Raw genomic sequence first — 14,338 nt, 5'->3', positions numbered from 1 at the left:
ATGAGCTGAAAATTTTGAGTGATGCTTTCCGTTTGTTTTCGACGACATTAGTTTTTTTTTTCACTTTCAGCAAGTAGAGCTTATGGTGTTTCAACAGGGAAGTTCTGTACGTTAAGGATATAAGTCGATAAGCACACGCTTTATAAGATAGGTAATAAAGTCGTTAGGGTGTTAAAGTCAGAATAATCTGCATTAATGTGTTTATCTTAGCTCTGACGTCTAAAACGTTGAATTTCTTTTTCACAGTTCTTTGCCATCTCATCATATCAAAACAGATACTTTTTTATCATCATAACGATAAAATACCAACATCTACAGATCTTAAACAAACCTGATGCTTTCTTCCGTTTTAACAAACATTTACATCAAGGCATGCTTGATATTGTTATTGATATCATCTCTGGTGAATCTTCAGCAGAATGTTCTCGTTACAAATTGTGAAAGGTTTCTTATGGTGAATAAAAGGGGTTAAAGTGTATAATGACTGAGTTCGTGTTTTCTTTTTGATTTAGACTCGTCACTTTAAACTGTATAAACCATGTAGTTGATACGTTCCATATAAAAGTTGCAATGGCCCATGCACCACACGCTTCGGTCGATGCCCCTTGTTTAAAGAATCTGCAGATCATTTGCAAAACATGTGGCATCAACAGTAAATATAAACACAAAAACCCATTACAGAAGATACCGTATAAAAGACTTCATAAGGAAAGTACGAAGTCATTATGACATGTATTAACAACCGTGGCAAGTTATTTCCACACCATGCTGCCATGACTCCGGCATACTTCAAGAACGAGATGTCAAACTGCACATGATAGCAACAACGCACCCCTACCATCTATTCAGAATTAAATCATATATAACATAGTATAAGCCGATAGATATATAGGTCTAATCTATAGAATATGGGTCAAATCTGTTACTTCCACACCGATAGCGCCCCTCCCCCCAGGCTGCCTCAGCCCTCCGGCTACTTGAAGAGCCCAAACTATGACTAATAAACTGGTTGACGTACCAACCACTAAGTATCTGATACCAGCCCAGAAAAGAACAAGAAATAGTCATGCCTTCAAATATCATAATCTTTAACCAAGAATTGAGGTGTTCAAAAACTTGTATTTCTTTGGTTGAGTGGAAATCGTTGTCACCAAGCACAGTTGGGGCATCATCACTAGAAAGCTTTAAGCAATTAAATGTGCAACGATCGAGTGTAACAAGCTGTTCGGTGTGATATAGCTAGCTGCCGCCGCGCCGCGTGCCTGCGAAGCTGGTGTGTTACGCCGAAGGGTGGTTATACCGGCTATACAGATACAGAAGCTGGTGTGTTACGCCGAAGGGTGGTTATATCGGCTATACAGATACAAAATAAAATACTCCTGTACAAACCCGAGTCCGCCAACCCACCCCCCACGCTGCCTTAGCCCACGGGCTAATTTAACAGCCAGGCCCTCTGTACAGACACACACACCCCTCGCTGCCTTAGCCCTCGGGCTAGTTGAATAGCCCAAAACCTGCTGTACTGCCCCGAGTCTGTTCAGTCTGGCGGCCCGGCCTGTGGAGTCCACACTGTCTGGTGAGTACGGCCCGTTGTGTTACTAAGTTGCTGCCCGGGACCCTGTAGGCATTAGTCGACGCACCTACTCAGACGTTTTACAGACGTGAAATGTTTTTAATGTTTTTAAAACTTTTGGAGTATTTTTTTTACTGTCGAGGTGATTTTGCATGTGCATTGCATGTTTTGTATCCGGAGTCGGAGCCGGACTTCATCTATGCCCGGGCACGGTTCTGGATAGTCCACGCTTATCCAGAACCGTGCCGGGCACGTGTCTACGTTCTGGGAGACTATCCAGGACCGTACATAAGCATAGTTCTGGAAGCTGCACGGCTCTGGATAGTCTGTGCCTGTTCCTAACTCTAGACAACTCGAGTAGAACTGGATAAGAAAAAGCCTGAAGACGCGAGAAACATCAGCACAGGCACATTGATGTAGTAGTGCCAACATGACAATGTTCTGGGTCTGACAGAAAGAAAGGCGTTTTGCATTGGTGTGGATTTCTCAACAACTTTGGACATACAAGTGGTGTTTAAAAGATACAACTATAGTATATATTTCAAATGACACTATGATAACGCTTGAACATTAGGATTTATTGGGGCGAAACTAACATTTGCTATCGGGCATAAGTTAGTCTTTAGGACCTCCTAGGCCGGGCATAATGATGTAATTGACAGAAAATGGGCGTTGTTGCAGACGGTAGTCAATGCACAGGATGGAAAGATTACTCGCACATGAAGCAGAACACAATATCTGATTTCTTGTCAGGATTCATTTCGTCATGTTCACGTCTGTTTTGATATGCATGGATGTTTAAACAACAGCTTTAAGAATATAAGATACGCTTGGCTCTATGTTGCCGTAGGAAGCAAACGGTCGTTATAGGAAACAGTATAGTAGCGTCTATGTTACACAAAGGGAACTGTCTGTATCTGTATCTGTATCTGTATAGCCGGTATAACCGCCTTTCGGCGTAACACACCAGCTTCGCAGGCACGCGGCGCGGCGGCAGCTGGCTATATTACACCGATCGACTTGTTACACCTAACCCTTGAACTTCTAGCTCTAGACATTGTTTAAAGCTATCTATTGACAGTGCCCCTACTGTACTTGGTGACAGTGAGTTCCACTCTGCGATAGTTCTAGGAAAGAATGAATTCTTGAACACCTCAATCCTTGGTTGATAACTCTGGTACTTGAATGCGTGGCTATTTCTTGTTCTCTTCTGGGCTGGTATTAGGTACTTAGTAGTTGGGACATCCACCAGTTTATTAGTCATTTTGTACATCATGCATAGTCTAGACATCTTTCTTCTGTCTTCAAGTGAGGTCCACTGTAGGTTTCTTTTCATTTCCGTGACACTAGCACCTCTTACATAGTTGTTCATACAGAATCTTGCAGCTTGATTCTGTACCCTTTCCAATTTGTCTTTGTCTTTCTTTGTATATGGATCCCATACTGTCGCAGCGTATTCTAGGTTCGGTCTTACAAGTGACGTGTATGCAAGTGATTTTACTCTCGTTGGACATGCCCACAGATTACGTTTAATCACTCCCAATGTCTGTTTCGCCTTAGTTGTGATATTATTAACATGTGCACCCCACTTCAGTCCGCTTGTCAGCGTGACGCCCAGATACGGATGGATCTTGTGGTTGCTAAAGCCTGACCACAAAACTGGTAGCTAGTTGCATGTGGTGTTCGTTTGTTTGTTATGTGCATAATGTAGCATTTTTCGGGATTAAACTGCATGAGCCATTTGCTTTGCCATTCTTCCAGGGTGTTCAGGTCTTTTTGGAGAAGTTGTGAGTCGGTCTGTGTAGAAAGCTCTACATACAATAGACAGTCATCGGCAAATAACCTCACATTTGAGTCAAGCTGATCTGGTAGGTCATTTATATACAAGAGAAAGAGCAATGGCCCCAGGACGGTTCCTTGAGGGATCCCAGACGCTACTTTAACTGGAGCCGACGCCTTCTCTTCAACCACTACTGTTTGCTCCCTGTTGGTCAGGAAAGCCTTTAACCAATTCAGCGTAGGGCCTTGGATTCCATAATACTCCAGTTTTGAGATGAGCCTGCCATGGGGGACTTTATCAAAGGCTTTAGTGAAATCAAGTATTGCTAAATCTACCTGCCGTTTACTGTTTAGTGCGCCAGCTATGTCATGGACTGTTAGTATAAGCTGTGTTTCTGTGGATCGTTTGGCTCTGAATCCATGCTGGTAATCCGTTAATATACTGTAACTTTCTAGGTGCTTCATGATTTGGCTATGGATGATATGTTCAAGTAGTTTGCAGGATATGCAGGTCAGTGAAACAGGTCTGTAGTTGCTGGGGACCGCTCTATCTCCTTTTTTAAAGATGGCGCATATATTTGCATCCCTCCAATCTTTAGGGATTTCTGCAGTGTTTAGCGAGTGTTGGAAAATATTGGTTAGAACAGGCGCGATTTCACTAGCTGTCAACTTGAGGAACCACGGTGGTATTTGGTCTGGTCCGGATGCTTTAGAGGGATTGAGACCTTGAAGCATTTTTTCGACACCATCAGTAGAAACTACTATATGTTCCATTGGAGGAGTACAGGGCTGACCTAGAGATGGCATATCTGTGGTGTCTTCCTCTGTGAAAACACTTTTGAACTGTGAACTGAGTACTTCTGCTTTTTTCCCGCTGTCACTGATGATGGTATTTCCCACCTTTAGGGGTGCTACCCCGACAAGGTCTTTCCTCAGTCCTTTTATATACGACCAGAATGTTTTGGGTTTGTCAACTATAGCTTCTCCCAGTATGTCTGCCACGTATTTAGAGTGTGCTTGTCTTATGCTTTTCTGAACTCCCTTCTTAACTCTCTTATATTTGTTCCAGTCTTCCTCTTGGCCTGTTTTCTTAGCTTTGTTATAGAGCCGCTGCTTCTTACGACAGTGCCTCCTTAGGTTTCTGTTGAACCAAGGCAAGTTGTATCTGCTTGATGTTATCTTACTTGGGATGTGCTTGTTCATCGTGTCTTTCATTTTGTCTTTGAAGTCTGACCACTTCTGTGTAACTGACATATCCTGAGTTCTTTTGTGAAAGTTAGTTGCATAATCCGTTAGGTCTTTCTTAATGGCTGGTTCGTCAGCTTTTGTGCGGATGTACACTTTTCTCTTAGGTTTCCTGTTTTGTTTCAGTGCCAGGTTAACGTCCACTAGAACCATGTCGTGGTCACTTATCCCCGGGACTACTGTGGTCTTATCAATTATGTTGGGGTTATTAACTAAGACCAGGTCCAAGAGAACTATATCTAAAGTAACACTGACGGCCCATAGAGGCAAAAGAAAACTTGCTATCGGGCAAGTCACAGGATATCTTTTCTCCTCTTTTTGACCCATTCAGTCAGGCACGGTGATTAGACTGTCAGAAAAGGGGGCGTTGTCGTCAGACGGCAGAAGAAATGGTCTGCCGCTACAGTAAAGAGACGAGTCATGGACAAATAACCATCCTCAACCCAAAAAGAAGTCAGGATGTTATTGTCGAGTTTGTTTTGATTTCTGTACAGACGGTTGTAGATTTGCCAGATGCAAAAAGAGAGCAAATATGATATATGGTTTGATACCCTGACGGCAAATCTCAGCAAAAAGTTAAAAGTTTCAAAAGTTACAAAAGGTTTCTCTATTTGACTTCTTCGGTCGTTCATCATGATCCGATTGACAGAAAAGGGGGCGTTGTTCCAGACGCCAGCATCACAGCAGGACAGTAGGACACAACAAGATACAACAGAGAAAAATTAACGCTTGCTTTACGGCACAAGTCACGCGATATCTTATCTTTTCTTTTGTTTTCTTGACCTGTCTAGTCGGACACCATGATTCAACTGACGGGCAGAAAAATGATAGCCGCAATTTGGAGGCCAATGCCCTCATATCCTTGTCATCTTGTTCTGATTCCATGATTTGATTGACAGAATAAGGGGCGTTGTTGCAAACGGGAGCAAAAAGGGAGAAGTAAACAAGAGAGCAATTATGTTACACATGTTACACAAGTTTTGACCTGTATCTAACTGATAAACCCAAGTGGATTTCTACCAGAATTGATAGTAATAATTGACCAAGATTGAATACTGGACGTTGAAACAAATTTGAAAGAGACGCCGCCACCACACATGAACAATAAGCCACAGTAAAAAGTGAAAGGTGAAAACTCGCTATCGGGCAAAACTTCCAACTTCTCTTTTCTCCTCTTTTTGACGTCTTCGGTCGTTCATCATGATCCAATTATATTGTCAGAAAGGGGGACGTTGTTTCGGACGCCGCCTTCACACCTGAACAAAACGCCACTGCAAGTAGTGAAAGGTGAAAACTCGCTATCGGGCAAAAATCACGCCTTCTCTTCCCTTATCTATTTGACTTCTTCGGTCGCTCATCATGATACAATTGACAGAAAAGGGGGCGTTGCTCCAGGCCCCACCATCACACCAGGACAGTAGGACACAACAAGATAGAATAGAGAAAAATTAACTCTTGCTTTCGAGCTCAAGTCACGCGATATCTCTTTTCTTTTCTTTTGTTTTCTTGAACTGTCTAGTCGGACGCCATGATTCAACTGACGGAAAAATGGGCGTTGTTACAAACGATAAAAGAGAGAGCGCAATTTTAGCGTCTTGCCACGGCTAGACAAAGAGAGTAATTATATCTGACTTCATACCCACTAATAGTTTATCGCTTTCGACTACAAACAAAAAAAGTTTCAAAAGCTACAAAAGTTTTGCCCTGTCTTTGAAAAATTAACCTAGCTGGATTTGAAACAGGATTCAAATGATTCACCAAGATGGAATTCTGCACGTTGAAACATATAAATTTGAAGTAGGAGGCGCCAAGAAGCCGCTGGCAAAAAGCAAAAGGTTAAAACTTGCCATCGGGCAAGTCACAAGATCTCTTTCCTTTTGTTTTCCTGACCTGTCTAGTCGGACACCATGATTCAATTGACAGAAAAGGGGGCGTTGCTACAAACGATAAAAAAGAGGGCGCAAACTTAGGGCCATTGACCCCCAGTCCTTGGCTTCTTTGGTCGGACAACTCAACCTGGTTGACAGAAAAAGGGGTGTTGTTGCGGACGTGAGCAAAAAAAGACAAAAAAGTGCCCAATTAAATTCCCAATGACCTCCAGTCCTTGGCATTTTGTTTTGACAATACCAGATGATTGAGAAGGGGACGGTTACCGACATCGCACAAAGGGCTAGCTCACAACTAAAGACGTTGACATGACAAAACATTACTAGAAGAACCATTTTCATGGTCTAAAATTCATTTGATTTATCTTCTTGACATCTTACGTCTTGATGATGGTTCTGAAGATAAATATTTCATTCCACATGGATATACATTAACACCAAAAAGCAGTTACTCAAGCAACTGGATATGATTTTGGAAACGGTCAGACGTTTCAGTTAGTATCCACTAGCTTTCGTCAGTGGCTTAGAGACTTGTCTTCACTCTATTTGCATATCAATCAATAGTTTGTTCTTATAAGCCTATTTTCATTTGGTCTCTCAGTCAGCTAGTGGTTACTAGCTGAAACGTCTGACCGTTTCCAAAATCATATCCAGTTGCTTGAGTAACTGCTTTTTGGTGTATCATATTACCTGGATATCTAACCTTCATCGACGTATATACATTGACATATAACATAAAGAAAGGAGTAAGGAGAAATGACAGCACGCACAGGGCCCTGAGGAGATACACCTGCAACAAGTGGGCCAAGGAGAAACCGATTTATGAAAGTTTGATGCGATGAAAAGACGTGAGAAACAAAAGGGGACCCGGTCACATGAGAACAATCAATCATGAGGAAGTTTCCAAAGGTGTAAAACCTGCCTGCGGGGCAGCATTAATTCCGCTGAACCTACAGATAAAAAAAAGTCGCCGCTGATATGGAGCCTGTAGGTACATGTAGCAGAGCAATAATGCCTAGAAGTATACAAAAATGAAAAGCGTAGACAATTCAGAATCTAGAGCAGGGTGCACGAGGAAAGTGCGAAATTGAATGTGTTTGAGCTCACAGTGCAATGTAATTCTACTTAGCCTACAGATTAAAAAAGTATCCGCCGATATGGCGACTGTATAGGTACCAGAGCTATTATGGCTAGAAGTATTTCGCCTATGGGAGTTTACATGATTAAAAAAAAGTGAAAACCTTAGACGATTCGAAATCTACAGCAGAGTGCACGAGAAAAGTGCGAAATTGAATGTGTTTGAGCTCATGGTACAAGCTATAAAGTTTGCCAGCTCGTTCGGTTTTGGCGCCTGCTTTAACATGACGCTAAGCGGAGGTCATGGGATCTGCAGTCAATGCACAGCAGCAGGCGGGATTCACACCATTCACTGTCACAACTTTTGTAATACCTCCGACCGAACAATTATCGCAAACAAAGTCATCGTCTCAAAACTGACGCATTTCTCTACCGTTCCTCCCAGCTTGCACCGCGCCGACGTGCAGAGAAGAATCTTTCCGGCCATTGACCTACCTGGGAGAGGCCCAGACATGCCCACCATGGGGATGGCACCGCTGCTCCTCCTGGCGACTCTCATCTGCACTGCAGCTGCAGACACGGCTGATGACACCATCGAAGCGGTTAGTGACGTTTGATCCAGTCCTTTAAACCAACAACGCAGCTTTAATGCCAAATGATTTAGAGACATTGAAACAAAAAGTACCTAATCCTCTGGCTTGGACGAAACACACTGTCAGACTGTTGAAAGAGGCATCAATGACTTAACATGTAGATTTGATAAGTTAATATTAGAAAGTTAAAGTACACTAGAGATCTATGTAAGGATTACATTACAATGAGTAAATAACAACATAACAAAGATATATTTTGCTGCTGAATGATGATGGAACTTAGTCTTATACTCAATAGTCTTGATTTTGTCGATTTCCGAAAGGCATTTGATTCTATTGATAGAGTCTTATACTTAGTCTAATACTTGTGCTCCATGGCAGGTGTCCCCGGGACCTGCACTGGCAGACGCTGACGATTTGGAGGAGAGGCTGACTGAGATAGTAGGTGTCGTTTGACTATCTTATATCCACGTCAATTACCACCATGTGTACGAATCACTCTCTATATGACGAAACGCCTTTATTGTACATTCATGCCACGACGGGCTAGGTAGAGGTCAAGACTTAACAGACACATAACAAACGTACGTAGAAAAGTGGAGACAAAAAGACACACTACTTGACTTAGACATACCTTTTTATGTTATAAAATGAGCGTCAACTGAGTGCAACGCAACATTGTCTTTTGCCTACTGTAGATCTAAAAGAAATGACATTCGCTTTATTCGAAATACAATTTCAATATTTTATCTCCAGTATGTATAATTATTACGTCTTCCACATCACATGCGAAGCTATCTGATATCTGAAGTACGAGACTACGCTAAATTCAGTTACCCTTTTGTCATTCCAGATGGAAGATATTGAAGAGCTTGAAGACATATCGGACCTACATCTGCATGGACTCCGCTCCAACGCACAACGAAGTAAAACCTCTGCATTTCTCTTTCTCTCCCTCTCTCTCTTCCTCTCTCTCCTCTCCCTCTCTCTTCTCTCCTTCTCCCTCCCCTCTCCCCTCCCTCTCTCCCTCTCTCTCCTCTCACCCTCTCTCTCCCCCCTCTATCTCTACCCCTCTCTCCCCCTCTCCCTCCCTCTGTCTTCTACTCTCCTCTCTCTCTCAATGATCACAATTACAATTTTCAATCAATGAACATGGCTAAATTCACAGCTGTGTTCCCATTGGTTCGCAGGGCGAGGTAACACGGTGTACCACGTGTTCGCGCAGGCGCAGACGAACGCGCAGGCGCAGGAGACGTGCCGCTCCATCAGAGGGAACCTGGCGGACATCAAGACCATGGACCTGCAGAAGTTCATAGAGGGGCTGATCCGCAGTGTGGACCCCAGCAAGGACTACTGGATGGGACTCAACGACAAGAAGGTACACACACACACGCACGGACACACACACACACACACACACACACACACACACACACACACACACACACACACACACACACACACGCTCACACACACACACACTCAAACACTTACATACTTACACACATACACACTCAGAACTTGTGGATCCGGACATGACAAGGTCTTGATTAGTAAGACCGTAAGACTACAGTAACTGTACTTTCTATGCGTGCAGGTTGAGCGCTTGTGGACGTGTGAATCCTTGATGTTTGATTTCCCTACTAGTAAGACTGATGTATTTTTGTGGGGGATGCAGGTTGAGCGTGTGTGGACGTGGTCTGACGGGACGCCCATCAGCGGGTGCGACTTCTCGTACTGGGCGCCGGGGGAGCCAAACGACGGGGGCGGGAACCAGGACTGCGGCCAGCTGTGGAGCAACGTGGGCTTCAAGTGGGACGACGATTCGTGCGACCGTCGCAAGTACTTCATCTGCCAAGTCGGTCAGTTAATGCCATTACACCCTGTGCTTTATTATAAATGGTTTGATGTTTTTGTGGCTCGCCATATGATCTTGATACCATACCTTTTTAAAGCAGGTTGTGAAAGAAACAATCCTTAACAACCGTTTCGGTAACATGACAAGTTTTACCCGAATTTTACACCTATCCCCAAAACGCATTCACGATTACAGTTTGTGTAACTAACTGAGCCTTACGTAACTTAGCATGGAAATGGACAAGTCATGGGAGAAAACATGACTTTACCATGTTTGGAACTGCATGTAAAAGTCCAATATTTCATACTCCGATGCAACTTGATGCGAACAATGGGCATCATATCAATTCATCCATAGTAATAGTGTGAAATGTATTTCCAGGTCCCGGAGAGGAGAACGCCTGTATTGCTGAAGGTAAGAACGTCTAAACAGGTAAACCTACCTTTAATCATTACCTATGCCAGGTATCTATGCTTACATGGCGAAAAAAACAGGAATGTAAACTTGATAATTAGACAAACATTTGTGTGCGCAGTTCTAGGCATGAATATGTGAATATGAAAAAAAGATTCATTGTCATGAAAGTCCATCTGTGTTGGTAGTTACATGTTTAAAGGTAAAACTTTTGGTCCAGCACAAACAGTTCTCTCACCTAGAGCTTTCGACCAGTCACTCTGGTCTTCCTCAGTAGGCTCAGGGCCCACCACCATTTACTCAACCGCGACGGGGGCCGACATCGTCCACCAGATACATTTGACCCAGTGTTCATCTCACACTTGAAAGAAGCCACGTGACAAGACTCACTGGGTCAGTCTACTGAGGAAAATCTGAGTGACTGGTGGAAAGCTCTGACAGAACTTCTTTTGTGTTGCAACAAAAGTTTTGACTTTAAACACGATTCATTGTCATTCACGCGTGTCTTTATTCCCAGGTTCCTGCCTGGACCTGCAGCTGCCTGCGGGCGCGGTGACGGGCGTGGGTTACACCGCCCCGGGCTACGGACCGGCGAACGTGCTGGTCGCCGGGAGCGCCATCTGGAACCCGCAGAAACTGCCCAGGTACGGTTACGTTACATTACCCTAACCCTAATGAGTACCTAGCCTCGGTTGGGGACGTCCATCGGATAGGACGTTAAATGGAGGTCCCGTGTTTGGTGAGAGCCACACGCACGATAAAGAACCCACCACACCTTTCAAAAAAGAGTAGGGGCATGCCCCGGTGTGCGATGGTACAACAACTAATACTGTCTGGAAGTTGGCCCGGTGATTCACTACAAATCACCCGGATGGAGGCCTGGTGAACCCCATCTCGTACTAGCCACAAAAGGCAGCAGAATCTTCATCTTGATGAAGGCGGTTACCTCAAATGAAAGAAAAAAAAATAAGTGGGGTGCTAACGTCTAAATCTTACCTCGTGTAACACAGGAACTACAACAACTGGCGCATCGACTTCGACATGCAGAAAGCATACACCTTCTCCGCAGTCAAGATCCGCAACTACGGGGACACCACGCACGACGTCACGGCCTTCAAGCTGGAGACGTCCGACGACAAGTCCACCTGGACACAGGTGTTCTCCACCGGCAGCGTGCGCGCAGGTGAAAGTTTATTCCAATTACATCCATCCACCCATCCATCCATTATTCCATCCATCCGTCCATCCATCCATCCATCCATCCATCTATCCTTCCATCCTTCCGTCCATCCATCCATCCATCCATCCTTCCATCCATCCATCCATCCATCCTTCCATCCATCCATTCTTTCATCCATCCATCCATCCATCCATCCATCCATCTATCCATTCAGGCATCCATCCATCCATCCATTCATTCATTCATTCATTCATTCATCCATCCATCCATCCATCCATTCTTTCATCCATCCTTCTATCCATCCATCCATCTATCCATCCATCCATCCATCCATCTATCCATCCATCCATCCATCCATCCTGCAAATACATGCCCGAGGGTTTATTGCAAACACAGACAACATGCATGACAAAGACGATACAATGATATGGTACTACGTGAAAGTTCATCTGACTGTGTTGGTAGTTACATGTTTAAAGTTGAAACTTTCGATCCAACCCAAACACATTCTCTCACCTAGAGCTTTTAACCAGTCACTGTGGTCTTTAGCTGAGTCAGTAGACGTGGCAAGTCTCACTGGGTCAGTCTACTGAGGAAGACCAGAGTGACAGGTCGAAAGCTCTAGGTGAGAGAATTTTTGTGTTGGATCAAAAGTTTTTACTTTAAACACAAACATTCTTCAACATACGTGGTACTAATTTTGTTGGGTTTGACCTCTCAGGTGTGAAGACGCCTCAGCCTTTCATGGGGTTCTACGGGAGCGGCCGTTTTTGGCGCTTCACGGTCACCCGGACCGCGCAGGGATGGCAACCATGGCTCGTCGGAGTCCAGTTCTGCGGCATCGAAGGTAAGGACGAAAAGCTGCTGTCACGTATATATAAGAGCCAACCTTTAGACAATTACCTTGTGTTATTATGAGGACGGCCCGGAGGAGCTGAGAGCATTGCCTCGTCGGAATCCAATCCATTCTTTACCCTTTGAGGAAAGTTCAATGTTGTCTCTTCTCTTTGAATAGGGAAGCCGAAGTACGAGGCCGTGAGCGTGCCGACCGCCGGGATCAGCGGGGTGGGAAACACGCCGACCAACGGGCCTGAGAACGCCGTGGACGGCAAACGGGGGACGTTCTGGAACCCGCAGGGTCTCCAAAGGTATATTTTTTATTCCGTTTTGGTCTGTTAGCCCCCGTCAGGGGCAAGACACACCTCCGGGGTCCCACACTCGGCGGCAGGCCCTCTGGTAGCCTCTACGAGGCTTCGGGAGGCGGCTGGTATGAGTAGAAATCGGCCAGAGAGATAACATTCCAGGGGATTTTGTTTGCCGCTCTCCGAAGTAAGCTATTCGGAGAGCGGCAAACTGTTCTCCCCAGCAGCCAAAATCCCCTGGCATGTTATCTCTCTATTTGGCCGATTTCTACTCTTTCCAGCCCAGCCGCCTCCCAAAGCCTGGTAGAGGTTAGCCCTCTGGTGCCTCGCCATATTGGAGTATGACATCTCTCGGTCTCGGCCACACGACGGGCACACCCCATCCTCCCCATTGCCGGTTCTCTTTCGCTACTCTCCGGATCCGCACAAGCTCTTCTTAACATCTACTAGCCTCTACCAGGCTTCGGGAGGCGGGAGCGGCAAACTCTTCTCTCCAGCAGACCAACTCCCTTGACATTCTATCTCTCAATTTGAAAGATAGAATTCTACTATTTCCAGCGGCCTCCCGAAGCCTAGTAGAGGCCCCCGCACCCACGTACATGTCTGGCATAATTCCTTCTATAAGTCCAGACCCCACACATACACCGCATTGTCTTCTGTTATCATGCACCTCCCCCCCCCCCTCTCCACAGGAACTACAACAACTGGTGGATCATCTTCGACTTCCAGAAGGTCTTCACCCTGGCCGCGATCCAGATCACCAACTACGGGGACACCACGCACGACGTCACGGCCTTCAAGCTGGAGGCGTCTGACGACAAGGTGACTTGGAAGCCGGTGTACTCCACCACGGGCGTCAGGCCAGGGACGAACCAACCGCAGCTGTTCGGTGGCTTCTCCGGAACGGGCCGCTACTGGCGCTTCACGGCCACCAGGACCCCGCAAGGCTGGCAGCCGTGGCTGGTGGAGCTCCAGTTCTACACCATCCCGGGTACGTGCTGTTGTGTTGTGTTGGGTTTGTTTTACCAGTAATTACAGCCCAGGCCATTTTGTGTATATATGTTAACATTGTACATTTGGGAACGCATCTGTAGCAGCGACACCTGATCTGCAGTGCAATGTGAACCAGTCAGAATTGCCCTGGTGAAGGTGACAGACGGTCCTCGAAACCACTAAAAGACTTGGTTGTGTAAAAAAAAAGTTTCATTACTCCATGTTCTACTCCACACAGTGGTGGAAGGGCCGGTGCAGGAAGACGCCACCAACACCCACTTCCTGGTGGTGGGGATGGCCCTGACGGCGGAGGAGGCCCGGGCGTACTGCAAGCGTCGGGGGGGACTCCTGGCGGATATCAAGAGCACCATGGTCCACGACTACGTCGTGCAGACCATCCGCAAGTACAGCAACCCGAACGAGAACTTCTGGATCGGACTTCAGGACACCACGGTAAGAGGATACAGAGTGACGAAAAATTAGTCTCCACCCCTTTGCAGGCTGTATAAATATAAATTTAATGTTCTTGCCTGCACAGAGCACGCAAGCTGGACCCTCTATGGCCGGCCAACTCCCCCCTTAGCTGATTTCTACTATT

The 14,338-nt window shown here is 45.4% G+C and overlaps 1 protein-coding gene across 1 annotated transcript; it reads left to right on the top strand.

The window, feature by feature from the left end:
* The first annotated feature begins 8,081 nt into the window (after positions 1-8,081).
* On the top strand, positions 8,082-14,223 carry LOC109481655. The gene is made up of 12 exons (XM_019784234.1): positions 8,082-8,162; positions 8,535-8,594; positions 9,007-9,079; positions 9,344-9,531; positions 9,832-10,015; positions 10,393-10,425; positions 10,943-11,069; positions 11,436-11,608; positions 12,327-12,452; positions 12,621-12,753; positions 13,440-13,744; positions 13,979-14,223. The coding sequence occupies exons 1-12, from the start codon at positions 8,082-8,084 to the stop codon at positions 14,221-14,223; spliced, it is 1,728 nt and encodes a 575-aa protein (XP_019639793.1).
* Positions 14,224-14,338: the final 115 nt, after the last annotated feature.

Source organism: Branchiostoma belcheri, unplaced genomic scaffold, assembly GCF_001625305.1.
Source record: "Branchiostoma belcheri isolate BF01 breed outbred unplaced genomic scaffold, Haploidv18h27 scaffold57, whole genome shotgun sequence".
Taxonomy (NCBI): Eukaryota; Metazoa; Chordata; class Leptocardii; order Amphioxiformes; family Branchiostomatidae; genus Branchiostoma; species Branchiostoma belcheri.
Note: the sequence above shows the minus strand (reverse complement) of the source record. Positions and strands in the feature narration are given on the sequence as shown.